This window comes from Lytechinus pictus, chromosome 16 (assembly GCF_037042905.1).
Source record: "Lytechinus pictus isolate F3 Inbred chromosome 16, Lp3.0, whole genome shotgun sequence".
NCBI classification, from domain to species: domain Eukaryota; kingdom Metazoa; phylum Echinodermata; class Echinoidea; order Temnopleuroida; family Toxopneustidae; genus Lytechinus; species Lytechinus pictus.
In genome coordinates, this window is record NC_087260.1 from 16,659,654 (window position 1) to 16,678,602 (window position 18,949).

The window sequence follows — 18,949 nt, forward strand, 5'->3', positions numbered from 1 at the left end:
GATATTTCAAAGGTTGTACTTGATTAATTTGTACTTCATTTTTCCAATTATGCTATTAATTTCAAGCAGGAGTACACTTTTGAAGCTGCATCACTAACCCCCCCCAAAAAAAACCCCACTAAAAATAATAAACAGTAAATTGAGATAATTATATAATTTTGAGTGGCGCAATATTTTTGAGAGCGCCGAAAAAAATGAACAAAAACAACAACGACGACGACCGACAATAACCATGTTTTTTTTTCAAATTAAGTATTTATTAAGAATATAATAACATATTCATTCAACACAAAATTACAAATAAATATAGATAATTACGACCATACATAATAATGAACATAATATCATTACAGTTATATATTAGCACACAATGTTACAGTGAGCACACCACAGTAATCTCGAAATAATTTGAGAATACTCATCAAAACTATCTGAAATAGAAAATAGAATTAAAGTGTAATATAATACGTTGCAATATGTGTCGAAAGCCCCCCCCCACTCCCCGCGCATAGTACAACTGCCATCAATAGCAAAGAGAACTCGACCCCCTTAAAGGGGAAGTTCACCCTGAAGAAAATTTTGTTGAAAAAATAGCAGAAAAAATAACAATGAAATATAAAGTTATTAGAATTTTAACTTTTGGATTTTGTGACATTATGTTATAATAAATAAAATGCATAAATTTCATTTTTTAATGGTTCGTAATAACTTATTTGTGTTTTTGTTTTAGGAACGGGGGTGAAATGATTTGTTTATTGATATACTGAAGGTACAGTGAAAACCATTTTCAATTTTCTAAGAAAATAGCATTTCACTAATTGATTTCTTATCATTCGATATGTAGGAAAGCTGCTCGCATGTGATGTCACTAATCAAATAATTAAAATTTTCATAACTTTTTTATTCTTTGATGGATTTTGATATACTTCTTTAAATTATCTAACCAAATTCTGCTTGTATAAATTGATATCATACACATAATACAAACTCATATACAAAAGTGAGCACAACATATATTCAATTAATGCCAAATTTTGTTTCTGCCCTGTAACAATGAGAGAACAATCACTTATTTAAATCGATGCGATTTGATATAAATAAACCCCAATGATTATGAATACAGATAACCTGACCAATCGTATATCAACATAAGCTATCATTACAAATAAAACCATTTTGAAGTCAGGTTGGTTTTCATGAGAGCAAAAACAATTACACAAACATATTTGATGCACACTCATTCAAGGAGTTATAATTCATTCTTTTTTTTTTGTTTCATTTTGTGGAAATCATGTCACAAAGGCACGATAGACCTCCTTCTCTATAAGATAAATTGAGGCAATTTTCGGTTGAATCAATTATATTTCTGAAGAAGAGTTTATCAGGGGAGCTCCTCCACATATAGATAAAACAAATCTCAGTTGCAGCGTCGTAAGTTATTTCTTTTCTATTTTCAAAAAAAAAACCCCAACAAAATCGATGAATATCATGAAAACGAAACAAAATTTAGATGTCTTTAGAATATGAAATATATATAAAAGAGGCAGATAATGTTTGAAGAAACGAAAGGTTATTAGACAAAATTAGCATGCACTGTCTAATCTCTTTTTCGTCTTCATTCATCTAACATTTGGCATGTTTCATATTCTGCCAATAGATGGCGACAATCCAATTATGATAGAGGCTACATTAATTATACAGATGTAAACTCAACCCTGGTCGGCTGCTGGTCATCCCTCTTCATCTTTTTTTTTTCTCTCTTTCTGAATTTAATGAACTTTATATCAAATCAATTATTTCCGCTTCTTCAGGTAAATTCCATTTTCATACTTATCGTAAGGGCATATCATAAGATGAAAAAAAAAACGGCTAACAAAGCAGTAGGAGCTTGCCTGCTCCATATGAACTGAATTATGTTCAAGATTTAATACTTTTATTTGCATTTCCAAATCCTGTTAATATGGAAGTCTAGTAATCTTTCTTTAAAAGATCAACCACAAACTTGTCCTCCAGAAATATCATTAAAAAACTATTGCAAATCACGTTGACAACTAAACTATGGCGAGGTCATTTAACGTGTATGAGTGTTTTTCTCTATATTTTGAGACATAGGCCCTATAATAGTGTGAAATATTAAAATATAAATATATTGATTGATTACTTTTAATTTACACCATTCCATAAACGCTACAGTCAAGAAATGAAACATTCACAACTTTAGATACATTGATGATTGCCTTAGATACAGTTTTCCATGAGAGATTTGCCTTTACTGTCCCTTTTCAGCATGAATGCACCGAAGAAGCTGTCCGGATCCGATCGGGAATACTCGATAATACGAGTACCGCCGAAGTTGGGCCGAACAGCCAAGTAGTCTCCAGCGGCAAGGTAAACGACTCCACCGACGTAACTTGAGTCCTTCTTGCCGGAATGGCTAAGATCAGTGCCAGGCCGTCTGTAAAATGAAACATAAAATTAATTGAAATAACTAATAATCCGTATGAATTATCTCGTAGTATAACACCAGTCATATATTATTTCAAAATAATTCAGAAAATAGTAAATATTGGAAAAGAAACGCATTATCATTTATAACTGCAGTTAGTTAGGAAAGGTTAGGTAATTATGCTTCAACTTTGGACAACTTATGCAACTTTGTTTTAAAAATTGTAATGAAAAGTTGTGTTCTGAAAACAATGTACAATTTAATAGTGAGGCAACCCGACATGGGCGGGGGGGGGGGGGTCTCAGTGGGAAAGACGGGCGCCCCCTATCCTACACTATATTCTATTGCTTTTAGGACTCCTTCGGAATAATGAAGCAATTATCATCCTCATATTTTTGTTGTCAATGGAATCTTTGGCAACATGTGTAAGTGTGTGTATGTGTGCGTGGGGAAGGGGGGGGGGGTGGTCATGACAATCACAATATCCGTCCGAAGCGAGATGCCCACAGACCCCCCCCCCCGGAACTTGAAATAATATCTGCGTTATAACCTTTCATTACAAAAAAATAATTGGGATACCCCTGATTTCAACCCGTGAACTTGTTTCACATTTTGATGGACCGCCACTATCCCACCAAAAGTAAAAAAATCAAATGAAATATAACAATGAAATTGTATTCTTACATTTGCTGAGTAACGGCAGATCCCATAATAATTGAAGACTTCCGTCTTCCGCAGCTACCGTATGCGATCAGCTGGTGTCCAATAGTCCTCGTCAAACTATCATTGAAAGTGACCTGGCTGTAGACGAAATAGTAGCCGGCTACAGGAACGAGGAGGTATCTGTCGTCTATCAGCTCGAACCCTGAAGCTTCTATGAACGAGTGGTTTTTGGTGCCGGTCCATTCGAAAATCTGACCTACGGAGCAGATCGAGAATAAGAGGGGTCGAGAATAAAAGATGAGATATTATGAAAGCTAGAAAGTCAATGTGTTGAATCAGAATTACCCCTTCGAAATTTTTGAGATTTTCATTATTATGATTATTATTACTATATCATCATCATCACCATCATCACCATCATCACCACCACCACCACCACCATCATCTCATTGCCATTGTTATCATTATTAATACTGTTATTCACAAAATTTTATTGAGGTAAGTATCCAATTTAGGCAATTTCATCCAATTGGCTGAGAAAAAAATGTCAATTTTTGAAGTTGAACCCCCAACCCCCCCCCCACCAACCCACAAAAGCTTTATACACGGAAACATGATTCGGCGGTTGTAAAAAGAGGTGTTCCTTTTTTCTTCTTCTAAAAATTACATTAAAAAATCAATTCATTTTTCTATTTCATGAAAGAACCTGTCGGATATTTTATCAGCCAAAGTCTGTGTTGTTTAACTGTTACCATACAGGAAAAGTCAGACATAATGCTTCTCATTCAAGCAAAATGAACGAAAGTTATCAGATTTAAGTCTTGTCAGACAACAAATGGTGGTAAAAAGCTCCCTTGAACACTACCCTAACCCCTATCAACGATAATGAAAGGAAGGAATCCAAATTAATTTATTAAAATAATTTTACATAGATGTATAGCGCTTATCAAGGAATGTCTCCATAAAGTTTTAAAAAAATTAATAATAATGAAATTAAAATCATTCTAGATAGCACTTATCACAAGGAAGGCAGGGGCCGCGGAACGGTTTTGAAAGGGGGGAGGGTGACCTGTGACCATCCAAAATATTACAATAAAATTGTCGTTTTTACGTTTTTGTACACGGTTTTGGAAAAGAAAATGGGGGGGGGGGGAGGCTGAAGCCCACCCAGCCCCCGTTTCAGCGGCCCCTGCAATGTCTCAGTAAGCGCTTTAGAAAGTAAAAAGAGAAAAGGAATTTCAGGCAAAAGTGCTGATATAGTTAATTATAGTTAACCCTCACCATACTTGGCTCAAATCTTTCGAAGCTCAACTACTATTTCAAAAGAGCGAACCAAGCGAAAAGCGAACAATAAAATTATGATGCATTTCCTTCGAGATACAGGCAAAGTTAATAAATCAGGAGAGAGCGAAAGTGATGAAGAGAGAGAAGAGGGTAGAAATATATAGAGATAGATAGATAGAGATAGAGGGGGGGGGGGAGAGGGGGTGCGAAGATAGGGGAAGGGTCGTGGCTAACCCGTGATGTTTCTCAAGGGGACTCTGATAGACAAGTACGTATCAATACAAAAATGTAAGTTACAAAGGTGCATCTTCTTTAGACCATCACCCAACCACCAAATAGAAGAGGGAATGAGGAGGAAGGAGGAATGGGGGGGGGGGGGGGGGGTGGTAAAGATGGGTGACACTAGATCTCTTTTCATTCCCCTCCTCTATATTAAGATTAAACTGCAATTACAACCACCACCATAATTACGCTTGAACCGAAATTAAGTTGTATATTTATTTTCTTTATTTTCAAAAAGCCCTGAATTTTTATGATTAATAACCATCACCTGATGTGCCGTTTCCTTCAATACAATGATGATATCAATAGGGTAAAAAAAGGAAAACCGTATAAAACATATAAAAAAACTTGAACAAGATCCACCCAAACAAATAAATTCCAATGTCGTTTAAAGTCGAAAATAAAAATTACCGATCTGGTAGAGCCCATTTCATATGAATCGACATTGAAACAATGAAGAGCGCCATCTCGCGATGAATTCAAGAAAAAAAAGCCAAAATGTTAAAATCCCCTCGAAGAAGGTTGATGCGCATCTTAGTTGTATTTTCTGAACTTTGGAAAATACCTGAGGAAGCGTAATATCAATTCACCGGGATTAAACAGGAAGGTTGAATATGCAAATGCGATGCCGAGACCTCCATCACTGAGGTCTCCCACATTTTATATATATATGTTCAGTAATTAAAGAAAATGTATATATATAGATATAATTTTCACAGTACAGTTGATATTCTATAATGATTTATGTACATTATTCATTATGTTTAAAAAAATATTTGCCTATTATGTTATTGAAATTTTTTTTATCATACTTGTATATACTTTGTTTTTGTTTTGAAATGTGGAAATAAAATAAATCAAATCAAAACTTGCAGAAAACTTACCCCTTTTAATTCAATTTAAGCAAACATTTATTTTTCTTCCAATTGACATTTCATTAATTTTTGACGTGAAGAATACAAATAAATAATGTAGTATATAAAACAGTGAATGTAAATATAGTATTTAAATCATTTACCTTCTTTCAGGCTTGAGTTACCAGCCTTTGGAAGAAGATGAGCAGAGAAGCGATCGCCATACGTGGGGATCTGAGAAAAGAAGCAAAAATAATTTTGAAATAAAATAAAGAATGAAGATGATTTGGATGAGACAGCATGTAACACACACTTTCTTACAACCAAAAAAAAATAATAATAGAGGAATTATCTATATGCCGGATTTAGTCTTCATTGGTGCAGCCAGAGGTTATAAATAGCGAGGACACCCTCAATCCTTCTCCTTTTGAAAAAAAAAAATTAAATAGTAATTTACCCCGTATAAGAATTTTAATGTAAGAAAAAGAACTATCGGCAGATTTGTCTCATTTATTCTTTCAAGATTTGTAAAAAAAGTAGGATTTTTTTATTTTCTATTTATCATTATTGAGGGAGGGGGACCAGTGCGTTTCTTTTTTTTTAAATAACGAAATATTCACAGATAATTCAAGCACAACTTTCATGACGCATTGAGGGGTTGGGGGCGACCAGTGCGTTTGTAATTTTTTTTTCAATAATAAAATATTCACAGAGTATAGGTGATTTCATGCAAAACTGTAATAACGAATTTAGAATCAAATTCTCACCTGAGTATCTATAACGTTGTCGTCCTCATGTTCTGTGAATGATAAGAAAAAAATACACATATATTTCTAAGTTGTGTTTTACTCAAGATGTATTCATCACTATTTTAGTTGTTCAGTTTCCCGCTCTCAAATTCCACTGAAATCAGTATAATTTTCTCGATTCATTATTATTTTTTGTTACTTTACCCTTTAAAAATCAACTGATGTAATACGAAGAAGTGACAACCAAGAGAAAACAAATGTATATGATGTTAGGGACTTTTGAGAATAACGTTTTGCTTTCAATCAAGAAGTAGTGTCTAAATAAACACTAGCAGACGAGGAAATATCACACCAGTCAAGTTAATGTTGCATTTCCTGTCCTATCTCGGATTGCGTTAGAACTGAAAGTCCAAGTTTGGTTTCGGAAAATACCCTGAATAAAATTTTTGACTCATTTGTCATTGATTTCATTTGAATATAGAGTACATAATAAAAATTTTCTTGATAACATTTCTTTGCATCCCAAAGCTGACTTTCCTTTCCCCCGGAAATGAAATGAGTTATTGTCGACCGGTCCGGTAAATTCACCTTGAGTTGCTTCCCCGGGTTGCTTCACCAAAACAATAGGCCTTTAAACTTTAAAACCATGCACAATAACTAGAACATACTTTATGACACCAATTCAAGAATAAGATAGTTACATGTGATTTAAAAAAAATAAAGAAGAAAAAAAATCCAAACCACACCACCCCAACCCCCCCAAAAAAATACCCGCTCGCATCGATCTTTTGTTCATGATGAGAGGGATAAAATGACATTGGCCTCTTGCATCTTTAATGTTCTCCACCCCTGCTCCGATACGACATCCCCATCATGCCTATGAAAACTTGGCAATATGGCGGTTTAAAGCTTACCGTTGACTTAATGGCCAATACTTTTTAAAAACCGCGCCAGTGGTTAGATAAAACTTTCATGGACCAAATTTTCATTTTGCAAAGCCATGTAGGCCATAAACAATAATTGGACAAAGTTGTTTAGTGGTTATTTGACCTAATGCACTAATCAGTTGTCAAAATTGGAATAAACCTAATTTCATAAAAAAAAAACACAAAAGAACAAGTGGGGATATGACATCATCAGCCCACCTATTGAACATTCATGAATGAAGACGTGCCTCGAACGGTTTCACCGGAATATTACAAATCTTTAAAATTCAATAACTTCGTCATTTGATATCCAATTTTGATGAAATTTTTAAGCATTTTGCTCTGTGAATTTTACTCTATTGAGATATAAATATCTCCAGCCTGGACCATCCATTTAAACCCGAATTTAGAATACAGACCAATGGGTTTAGCGCATGTGGTATGTGCATGACTATGTGCGAAGTATGTACACCAACTGCTTGTTGACCAAAATAATGAAGATCAAACTTGTATTTTTACTTACCACTTTCTTGTTGTCCATCGCTGAGGGATCTCCGATTTCTTCCACTCCTATCCATACCCATGGGGTAACGATGATTATTACCCGAGGACTTGCCCGTCTGGACCTGTGTGCTGTCGGTACAGTTAGGCTGTCTGACAATTCCTTGAGCTTTAGAAATATCAGGAAAATTGAAATTCCAAACAGGAAATTATTATGTATTATAAATTTCAAAGTTGAACATTAAAAAAATGTATATAGTACACTGTTAAAAAACCCCTGATTTTACAGGAAAAAAGAAGATTTTGCAGAAAGCAATAACAGAATCATTCTGTAAATTCATAAAACAGGAATTTTTCTGCAATTTAACAGAACAGGTCTGTTTAAAAAGGGGGAAAGGGTGTTTTATTAAAGGAAATTTGTAAGGTTCCATACACCAAATATCAATTTCCTGTAATTTTACATGATATAATGTAAGATTACGCAATCTATAAGATTACAGGTGTTCTCGAGACTCTGCTGCAGGAACTTATTTTATTTTAAGGATAAATTTTCTAACAGTGTAGGTTTATGAATTTGGAGGGTCAAGGGTATAAGGAAAATAAGAACTGCAGTAAATAATGACTGATAAAACAAAACAAACGAATTAAGTACAGTTTCCTGTCAAACTGACTAGAATTTCTATAAAAATGTATATTGTTTGACAAAAAATAGTTCATTTTGTTTGAAATGTTATAGTTAAGTGACCCTCGGACAAATATTTATTCAAATCTGAGTCGATTGCTTGAAGAGAAAAGGATCAAGTTTGAACATAAGAACAATATTTTATCATTTAGAAATAAAGTTGATATAAATGCCTGAATCGAATTCCGATTTCCTTAACATCCCATTAACATGTCAAGAGTTTAGTTCCAAAATAATAAATCATTTATCATACTTAAGAGAAAGGTATTATTACGCTTTAATATGATATATGATGTGAGAAGAGGCATATCATCACAACATCTCTTAAATAAAGATAAATTACCTTCTTTCAAATACAAGAAAAGAGGTAAAAATAATCTAATTATTCAATTTCAGATTGAGATTTGTTTATATCATTCATCTTTTAATTTTGAAGATAGATAATCAATCTGCAATAATTATTCATCACAATCCAGTTAGGAATTTACGTTTGAAATACACAACCAATTAGGCACTCGACTTAAATGAAAACAATACATCCCATCAGGCCCTACACATATAGGCAAATGCACTGGCGGATCCAGGGGGGGGGCACATCCGGCTCATGCCCCCTTTTGAGAGTAATAATAAAAAAAATTAATGTAAATATGCCATTTTTACCCAAGTGTGCCCCTATTTTGAAAGCGAGGACATTTTTTTTTTGCTAGTCAAATTGTCGCGGACGAAATGACCTTAAATTTTAGGTGAGAACATTTTTTCTTTTGCTTGTCAAATTTTCATCGGGAAAATGTGCCCCCTATTGGAAAATCCTGGATCCACCCCTGGGCAAATAGCACAGGGCGAAAGTAAATTGTAAAGTTTGAAAGAGTGGAATATAATGAATCACATACCATTCTGTTGTGTGATTTGAATTCTATCCATGCGACTGGAGAGAATTCTAACATCCTGTTGCAGTACTGCGATTCTGTACAATATAAAATATTGAAAGAAAAGAGAAGAAAACGAAGAAACAATTACGTGACTGGTGATTCATTTATATTATGCATTTAAACAATAAAAGGAAAAATATAATTCTATACCATTTCAAGGTAAATATCACTTTGGCTACAAATTGATTAAAAAAAAATGGAATATGAAGGAAACAAAATAATTAAAAAATCAAAAATACTTCTAGAATTGGGAAAACTTTCCACCGGAGATAAGAAAAGTTCAAATTTTAAGAAATATCGTTAGGAACAGCAGTTTGTGCTAAGTCTGGAGTAATAACAATAGTTCGCCTCGGAAAAGATCGTTTCTAGACAAATGGCGCGATAATGTAATCATTTATGTGATGATGATGATCATCATCATCATTATCATCATTATCATAATTATTATTGCTACCATTATCATTACTACTATTATTATTATCATTTTATTCGTCGGAATATTTTTTTTAATTACTTGTTCTTTCTATTTTTAATAACCTACATTCATATCTAAAATGCATATAAAAGTTGAAAATAAGTTCTGAGTTATAGGATTATCAAAAAGAAAATGAAAGCACTTCTTATATTGGACTTCACATATGACCCGGCACCGGAAACACATCAATAAAAAAAAAAAATGCGAGTAAAATCCCTGAAATATGAATTACTTCGAAATGCAACAAGTACTGTAACGATAAAATATATTTTTAACGAAAATGTTGTACTGATTACATTGAATAACCTTATAGTATTTGTGGTATTCGAAATATGATATAATTACCTTAAGCGTTTTTTAAAATTCTATTTCTCATCTAAGGAAATGACATAACAAAATCTTGGTAAACAATGAAACGAATCACGAGGAAGCATTGATATAGATCAAATATCTTAAAGCAAAGTAGCCCTGAACTATAAATAATCACGATGACAATATCAAAAGTAACGGTCATATAATATGATTTAGATTAATTTGACACTAATTTCCTTCTTGAAAACCTACGCCTTAGTTTAGGTTATACATATTTGAACATATTTATTTAGATTAATGTTTTGTAGTCCCTTATATAATTACATTTCTTTTAATCTTTGCAAAGAATTTTCACTTTCGGTATAAAAGGTCATCCGTAAGAGAGAGAGGGAGAGGGAGCGGAGGGGTTACACTGCAGTATTTTTTATGTAACACTGTTTACTATGTACTTTACTGTGTTTACACAGTTTAAACAAGTGTATACAATTTTAAACAACAAAGTTTAATTTTCAATACTTAATTCTCAATAAATTAAACACGGTTGTTTAAACTATTAAACTGATGTAAGGTGCATAAAGGAAACAACGTTGGATAAAAATTTTAAACATCGTTTTCACTGTCTAAAGAACTGGGGTAGAATAAGGGGTATGAATTCGTCTGAAAAGGTCTCCCTTGCTTTTCACTGTATAATAAATGAAAGCACTCTTATATAAATGAATGAATGCGTTTTGAGTCACTCTTTTATCTTTTAACCTCAAGTCTTTTGTTTCAATAATGAATTTCAACTTGCCCGAGCCCCATCCAACCCCCTTTCCTAACGTCTTCCATAAAAAATACCACCTCCCCCAACCACCCCAACCATATCTATCCCTGACCAGAGTTTATAACTATCATCACCGATCCATGTTAGTTAAAGGGGAATCCACCCTTGGCAATAACATTTTGTGTTGGGAAGGAGAAAAATAAATTAAACAGAATGGTGAAAGTTTGAAAGAAATCGGACAAGCAATAAGAAAGTTATAGCTGCTTTAAAATTGAGATCACTAATACTATGTAGATTTCAAATTGGCAACTGGGTAAGTAAATTATGACAGGGGGCAAGGACAACTTTCCCATAGGCCATGTACTTTATTATCAGGGATTTGTGGTTTTCTCCTAAGTACCCATTCCCCTGGGGCAGTAATCTAAATATAATCCAGGTATTATATTGTTCTATGTCCTCATGAAAGAAAAATATAATTTCAAATAAAACTTTTGGGAAAAATGACATTTTAGCCATAATATGTATTGGAGTACATGGAAGAGTAGTCCTTGCCTTACATCACTATGACATCCCATATGCGGCCAATTTGAAGTCTCCATGGGTATAGTGATTGCCAATAGTTACAACTTTTAAAAATTCATAACTTTCTTGTTGTTTGTCCAATATTGTTCAAGTTTTTATTTGGGTTGGATTCCCCTTTAAGTATTTATTCATCAATGACCCACATTATGAATATCTATTTACAAATTAATGTTCGATGCATATAAGCTAATGGTCTCTCTAATGTTTATAAATGGGTAGAATGGGTCTTACCAAAACTACGAGACATGGGTATTTTCCATTTAGAACACACTGCAATACCGAAACCGATACATCTATAATGTGAAAGTGACTATTCTAAATGTCTTTAATCAATCTCTCCAAGTCAATGCTTTCTGGTCGCGCGAATCATATTTTCTCGTGAATTATGTAAATCTTTAAATAAAAAAGAAACGTCGCCATTGCGTTATTATGACGACTGTTTGGCAATACAAAGTATTTTGAAACAATACCGTTTATCTTGTGTATATATACAGCATGGCAGAATATAATATGTGCAAACCCACAAGTTGTTACATGATTTTAATACAAGTCGATTGATCTTATAATGATCTATCCAATCGTTTAGGGATGACAAGATGTTTCTTCTTCAATAAATTTTTTATCTGAAAGTTGTAGATAAAAGCTACTTTTATTCTAAATACTTGTTTTCATTTATTGCGCTTCATTTAATACCCTTTATTTAGATAATGTCCTTCACTGTAAAAACGCTGTTTAAAATTTCAAGCAGGTTGTTTAAAAAGTTTGAAACAAGTTGTTCAGTTTTATTTTAACAAGATGTTGAAAACGTTTAAACAATTAAAAACAAGTTTAAACAATTTTGTACAAGTTTCAACAACTTGTTGTTTGAGTGACGGTTTTAAACAGCGTGATATATATATATATATTTATTGTGTTCACTGTAAGTTTATTGGAATAACCATTGGATTAATAAGACCACAATAAGACGCAAATAATAATCACGAATATATTACAACGAATCTACATTCTTTAAAAAAATGTTAAATGTGAATGGAAATCGGCCCTAATCCCTACAATGGTAATATAAATCTTCAACTATTGTTGGACCACACAAAGTATTTTACAGCGATGTAAAATCCAAAGGGTTAGTTTGAAGCACATTGGTGTTACTTTAACACCTGAGTGTGTGGTGCTCTCGGAACAGGTACATCAAACTAACTTAAAGGGAGTACTCTAGGCTGAAAAACCAGACAAACAAAAGGAAGGACAAAGTTATTGTCATTTTAAAGATTTGCTTTATTCCGGTGAAACAGTTCTAGGCATGTCTTCATGAATATTCAATGAGCAAGCTGATGATGCCATATCCCCACTTGCTCTTTTGTATGTTATTATATGAAACAGGGTTTATTCAAACATTTTCCTTCAAGAATAATAAAAAAAATATTTGAATAACAACTGATTAAGTGCATTAAATATTGTTGCAACTTATTTCATTACAAGGGAGACATATCATTCACACGTGTATGAAAAAATGAAATAATTATGATTTTATGTAAAAACATAAGAAAAGGGAAAGTGGGGTTGTAACATCATCAGACCATCTAATGAATATTCATGACGGCGTGCATATAACTGTTTTCACAATATATTGCTAAACTTTAAAATTCCATAGCTTCGCTATTTGTCATCAGATTTTAATGAAATTTTCAGCAGTTTGCTCTGTTTATTCAGATATAAATATTTTCAGCCCGGAGCATCCCTTTAACACCATAGATTTCGACAGTGTATTACATGGTGGCTCAGTGGTAGAGCGTCCGCCTCGTGAACAGGAGGTCGTGGGTTCGATCCCCGGCCGAGTGATACCTAAGACTTAGATAGATCGATTTTATTTTCACACGGTAAAATACCCAAACAGATACAGAGTCTGATTTGCATTGATAATGCTTAATTTTGAGCAGTTTGGTAAAGAGGTCCTCTTTATATACAATCATTTTTTCTCGCCCAAACAAAATTTATAGACTACAGCGCGTCCCAAAAAAAATGGCCCTCTGACATAGGGCTGAATTAATTCTAAAATGTAGTAGTATTCTCAAATAAATGTTCATGAGTGGAAAACTCAACTCGTGATCTAACTTCTATAAAAAAATTATTGGTCGCGCTTCAGCGGTTTTGAATACACACTCTGTTACGTAACAGTGGTGCATTTTAGCCCATTCCAAGTTTGCAGCATTGACGCATTTCTGCATTGTCTATGGCATATTAACCCCCATTTCTACATCCAGGATCTGAGTAGGGACATTTTCCTAACCATATCCAGGTTCATCAAATCATACACTTGGGCATGTTCTGAAGGACAAGAAACATAAAAATTAAGTTTGTTTGATGATTGATAAGGGGAATCAGTGCACCATCTTGGAAAGAAAATGTGAATGATGGATGAGTAAAATAAGCTGAAAAATAAAGGGGAATCCACAAGTTAATCACCCTTTGTGAAAATGAACTTCACCAGAGAAATATTTGGCATTTCTTTTTAAAAGTTACATTGAATTAACTTAACCACAGTAGCTTATCAACTAAAAAAAGTAATGAAAACAAAATGCAGTATTAGGCATGAATTAGGCATGAAACAGACTTGACCTGTTGTCCTAATCATTGTGCATCTCCTGTTATCAAACATGAAATGGACTGTCAAATATTGTTTTGCCCTTCTGAAGATGCTCAAGGTTGTGATTTGATGAGCCTGGTTAAATCATTGAGTTTTCCCTGGTCAGATCAGGGAATTCCTTGGTCAGAATGTTAAAAAAGGGTTGATATGCTAGAAAATGCAGAACACACAGCAGTGCTGCATACATGCAAACTTGGAATGGGCTGACTTGAAAAGCACCACTGTTACATAATAGACTGTGTTTTTTAAATCACTGAAGCAAGACCAATGAAATTTCTATAGAAGTTAGAACATGATATGAGCTTCCTAGCTCCATAAATTTCATTAAGAATAATTTTTATTTTTTGAAGTAATTTAGCCGCATATCAGAGGGACATTTTTTTGGGACGCGCTGTACTTTAAAATAAACATAACCATGTCCACAGTCAATAACCCCACAATCAACACGTTCACCATCACAAAGAAAACGTGAATTTAAAGAGGAAAAACAACAACAACAACAACAATGAAGAAAAACACAAACAAACCATAAATCCCTTCTCCGTCCAAAACTTCCCCCTCTCAAAGAGCGGCGACGAGAGGGTCTAAACACCCTTACTCTTGTTTGACAAGCGCATTTTATCGGTATTGTCCGTCCTTGGCTGCCCCGTACACGATTGACTTGAAATTAGGTACGATTCCATAATAAGATTTAGCATTTCAATCTGACAGAATGAGAAATCAACCCCCTACAATCGCTTTGTAGAGTAAAATTTGAATTTTATGAATTTAGGGGGATGCAAAGTTAATACATACATTAAAATAATACATTTGACCAATTCTTCTTACTTGTAGTAGGCCATATTCAAAATCGGTTTAGATTAAAATTTGTATCCTATAAATTTTCATGATGGATTTTTAGACGATTAGGTCTAGAATAAAATTAAGCATTTCAATCTGACAGAAATAAATCGAACCTTTTTAGAGTATTAAAGGGATGAATCTTATGAATTTCGAGTGTCGGATACGTACAAAGTCAATGTATTATGTTAACGATGATGTCGGTTACACCAACGAAATTGACATCAGACAGTTTGGAGCTTTTACGTTATTTCCAATGGGATATCATTGATCGATTTACAAACGGATACTTTGATGTGACTGTAGCTTGAATCAATGATATTTGTATTTAATTCTTACTTGTAGAAGACGACTGTGAAGGTGCAGATGACTCCGATGAACAGCAAAACTTTGAAGACGTCGACGCAACTAAAATTGCCCGACTCCTTTTCCGCCTTCGCCTTCAGCATGGCTAGATGTTCGATGTCGCTCATCTTCATGTGTTTCCGACCTTCGCTTAAGTTGATATGGCAGTGGGCGTCGGGATGGAGGGCTTGTTTATCGCTCGACATCGTGATCGTGAGACGGACTCGACAAATTTCTTCAGTTTACTTGCGGGAAATTGGATAGCAAACGCTTTAAGTCGAGTTATCGATGGAAAGATTATCGACAACTGCTGTAAGATATTTTCTTCTTGCCTCTTGCCGGAATTAGCAGTCGATTAAATCTCTAAAGTTCAACAATTGTAACTTCCTCTCACTACTGACTTGGGAGAGTGGTTTTGCTTGCCTTTATATAGCGCTGAGCTGAGAAATATGCCCTCGATGCTAATGGATATTGTGAAATACACGCTGAGCTGAGAAGATGATGCGAGACTGATGTCACTTTCCTGTCAGCAGGGGGAATCCCCGCATCGGTCGCCTAATGCGCATGTGCAGTCAGGGAACCAGTGAAAGTGGCGACGTGTAGTTTAAATCTACAGACCCGGTTAGATTATAATGAGATTTCATCAGATCAATATATTGATTTTCAGAATTTCAGAATTGCCTTTTACCATGGACCTATATAGGTCCATGCTTTTGCTAAGTGCGGAGCAGAGAGGTGGGGGGGGGGGGGGTGGACGGGGGTAGTGACCCCATTTTGACCAAAGTGCCCCCGCCTATATAGAGCTGAGGATGAAAACAGTTTTCAAAAGTTTAATAATGTTAAAAATTTGCCTACTTAATGACAAACGGTAAAATTTTAGATCAAAATGGCCTGATGAACGTTGGGGAAAATAATGCTAGGAATACTGAACATTGAATTGTGCTTTAAATGCTACAGTATGTGAGGAAACTAAAAGGTTATCTTAAATAATGTCTGCTTATATAGACTAATCAACCTGTTTAAGTAATCCGCGTTCGGTGTGATAATCTTAACAGGTGCGTTAAATCTCACATGATACATTTGCCAATAAATATTTTCAACACTGTCGTACCATTATGTCAACACAAATCATGAAATAATCATAAACACAATGATGACGTTATACAGGCCTAAATCGTAAAGACGTGGTGAGTTTGAAATATTTGAGAGGTCCTCACCATTTATAATTATTATAATTTTCTTGGTTATCACTATCGTTCACTATTATAGTGACAGTCTGATACACTGGATTTTTATTGCGGGAATATATTTTTAAAATCGAAAAATTTGAAATTATTAAAGAAGTATATATCTTAATAATAAGGAGTAATTATGAGGTGAATGAGAATCGAATTATTACACAACTTTCACAAAATTTAGTGCATTGAGTGGAGTGGATAAAACCACAGCTTGTAAAATGAATCTAATTGTGACATTCCCAATGGAGAAAGATAGATAGATAAAATAATATCATAGTATGCACAAACGTACTAAAAATAGTAATTCTTGATGAATGATTACATCTAGGCCTAAGAGTTTCATCACTTTCACCGCTGAGAGCGGGGAAACCCACCGTCTGCAAAACACACAGACATCCCTTCCCCTCCCTGCACTGTCTGTGAACTTGGGTGTGTGACCTTCGAAAGACGTATATGCCATTTCCAGAAATTCCCCGGGAATTGCAAAAAACACTTTCTCGCGCACTAACTGAAAAAAAAACATGACAGGTGCGATATCATTGCCAGAAACATTTGGAAATACGTCGATTTCATCATAAATGCATTATCATAATTATTTCATAAACTGGGAGTGTTGCTGTTGCGTTGGTTAAGAGAACCAGACTTTTGATTTCCTCTTAAAAACCGCTCTGAAATATTAAATATTTCCGATTTTCTGTTCCGGTGAAATAAACTATGCTTTGACGCAATGGAGTATATGTGGAATCATAATTGCAATAACTTATCGGGGATTAAATGACAACCTTTGAATCACAAAAATTCTCCGGCCTATAGGATTGATTATTGGAAATGTAAAAAAAAAGAAAATAAATAAAAGCTAGTTTGTGACATTGTCGGATCCCGTGAGACTATAAAATGCCAAAGCTATCTTATTCCGTTTACAGATTCAACGGAATTATAATGTCAAGAAAACCAAGATCACAAAATGTGGTAGCGTTCCCGCATTCACTGGGGTATCCTTTTGGGTTGGTAATTTTTTCTTCACTTACACACAGCCATCCACAAGACACAGCCACCCACACACACCAACCCCTCACTCACAAACCTATTACACCTGCACACACAATTCTCCCTAATAACTGACACACAATCATCCCTCAATCAGGCACCACACCCACTCACCTACACAAATACCGTCACTCACTCACACACACACCCTCACACACATACACACTCACTCATTCGCAAGCCCATTCACACCCGCACCACCCCTCACTCACGCACCACACCATCCACCTACACGAATACTGTCTCTCGCTCACGCACGCACCTACCCACATTCACAAATACCGTCTCTCACCCACAAACTCATCAAAACCCTACACACAAATCCATCCATCAGCCTACACACATAGTGTAACCATCCCTCACTCACTCACTCACCACACCCACCCACACTAATTCCATCGCCTCTCACTTCCCACCCTGGCAAAACCAGGCAGACTCACTCTCCTACAAAAATCCACCCACCCACCCACGTACATACATTAAGCCCGCCACCCACTCATCAACCCACCTACCCTACCACCTTATGCACCCACCTACGTACCCCACACTAACGACACGATTCCAAGTCAACCCATCTATACACCAACACATCCCTCAACAATCTTTTTATCCCACACACACACAACCATCGACATCGGAGACAAAGCTGTATTGACCTGTTTGATGACATAAGTAAAACATATTATTTTTTTCGAAATTCAGTTATAAGCGATTAGTCCTTACGAATTACATATTTCCCGCAAATGAAACGTCAATTTCTTGGGGAAAATAAAGAATGCCTGCATTACATCATTTTTCTGTGAACCGTTGTGGCGGTAGGATATAATAATCATAGACCCTGTTTATTTCTCTCACAGTGTATGTGTTCATGCTTTCATAATATTGCATTTCAGGATGCAGGCAAGTGAAGTGTAAGCGAAAGAAAAACAAATATTATCGGATTACAATTTTCCCACCTTTTGCAAAATACTCTGAAAATAAACTTTACCAGTAATGAACTGCTTGAAAATGAAACAATACACATTTCCGACCTTTAATCTAACTTCTTGAATAATATTATCTGCAGAAGTCATTGGAAGCAAAAAGCGGTTTTATGATTACAATTTGAAATGTTCAAAGTTGTATCATGTGTATGAAATCCTTTTTGATAAAAGTGCAAGCAATTACACTGTCCGGAAGGTTATATGGTTATTGAAATATGAAAGGGCAAATTTGTTTGAAGTATAAATCGCATTCATTCAATGTAAAAAAAAAACACACAAAAACTATTTACGATAGGCATAATTGAAAAGACAAAGGCATTTACTTTTTTAAGATCCTATACAAATATTTAGGATTACAATAAAATCCAAAATTCGACTAGAAACTAAACGCAACTGATCTCGGT

The 18,949-nt window shown here is 34.7% G+C and overlaps 1 protein-coding gene across 1 annotated transcript; it reads right to left on the reverse strand.

Moving 5' to 3' along the window:
- Nucleotides 1-244: 244 nt before the first annotated feature.
- LOC129278729 (uncharacterized) lies at nucleotides 245-15,728 on the reverse strand. The gene is made up of 7 exons (XM_064111091.1): nucleotides 15,272-15,728; nucleotides 9,278-9,351; nucleotides 7,728-7,874; nucleotides 6,297-6,328; nucleotides 5,694-5,763; nucleotides 3,131-3,365; nucleotides 245-2,455 (listed from the first exon to the last, which is right to left on the reverse strand). Exons 1-7 carry the CDS (start codon nucleotides 15,481-15,483, stop codon nucleotides 2,239-2,241), a joined length of 987 nt encoding a protein of 328 aa, XP_063967161.1. The 5' UTR covers nucleotides 15,484-15,728; the 3' UTR covers nucleotides 245-2,238.
- Nucleotides 15,729-18,949: the final 3,221 nt, after the last annotated feature.

Excerpts from the sequence above, each read along its gene's own strand:
- LOC129278729 (XM_064111091.1), bottom strand. The coding sequence starts at position 15,483 with ATGTCGAGCGATAAACAAGCCCTCCATCCCGACGCCCACTGCCATATC. Across the intron at positions 9,352-15,271 it reads TTCACAGTCGTCTTCTACAA|AATCGCAGTACTGCAACAGG; the intron begins GTAAGAATTAAA and ends TATATTGTACAG. Across the intron at positions 7,875-9,277 it reads TCAAATCACACAACAGAATG|CTCAAGGAATTGTCAGACAG; the intron begins GTATGTGATTCA and ends ATATTTCTAAAG.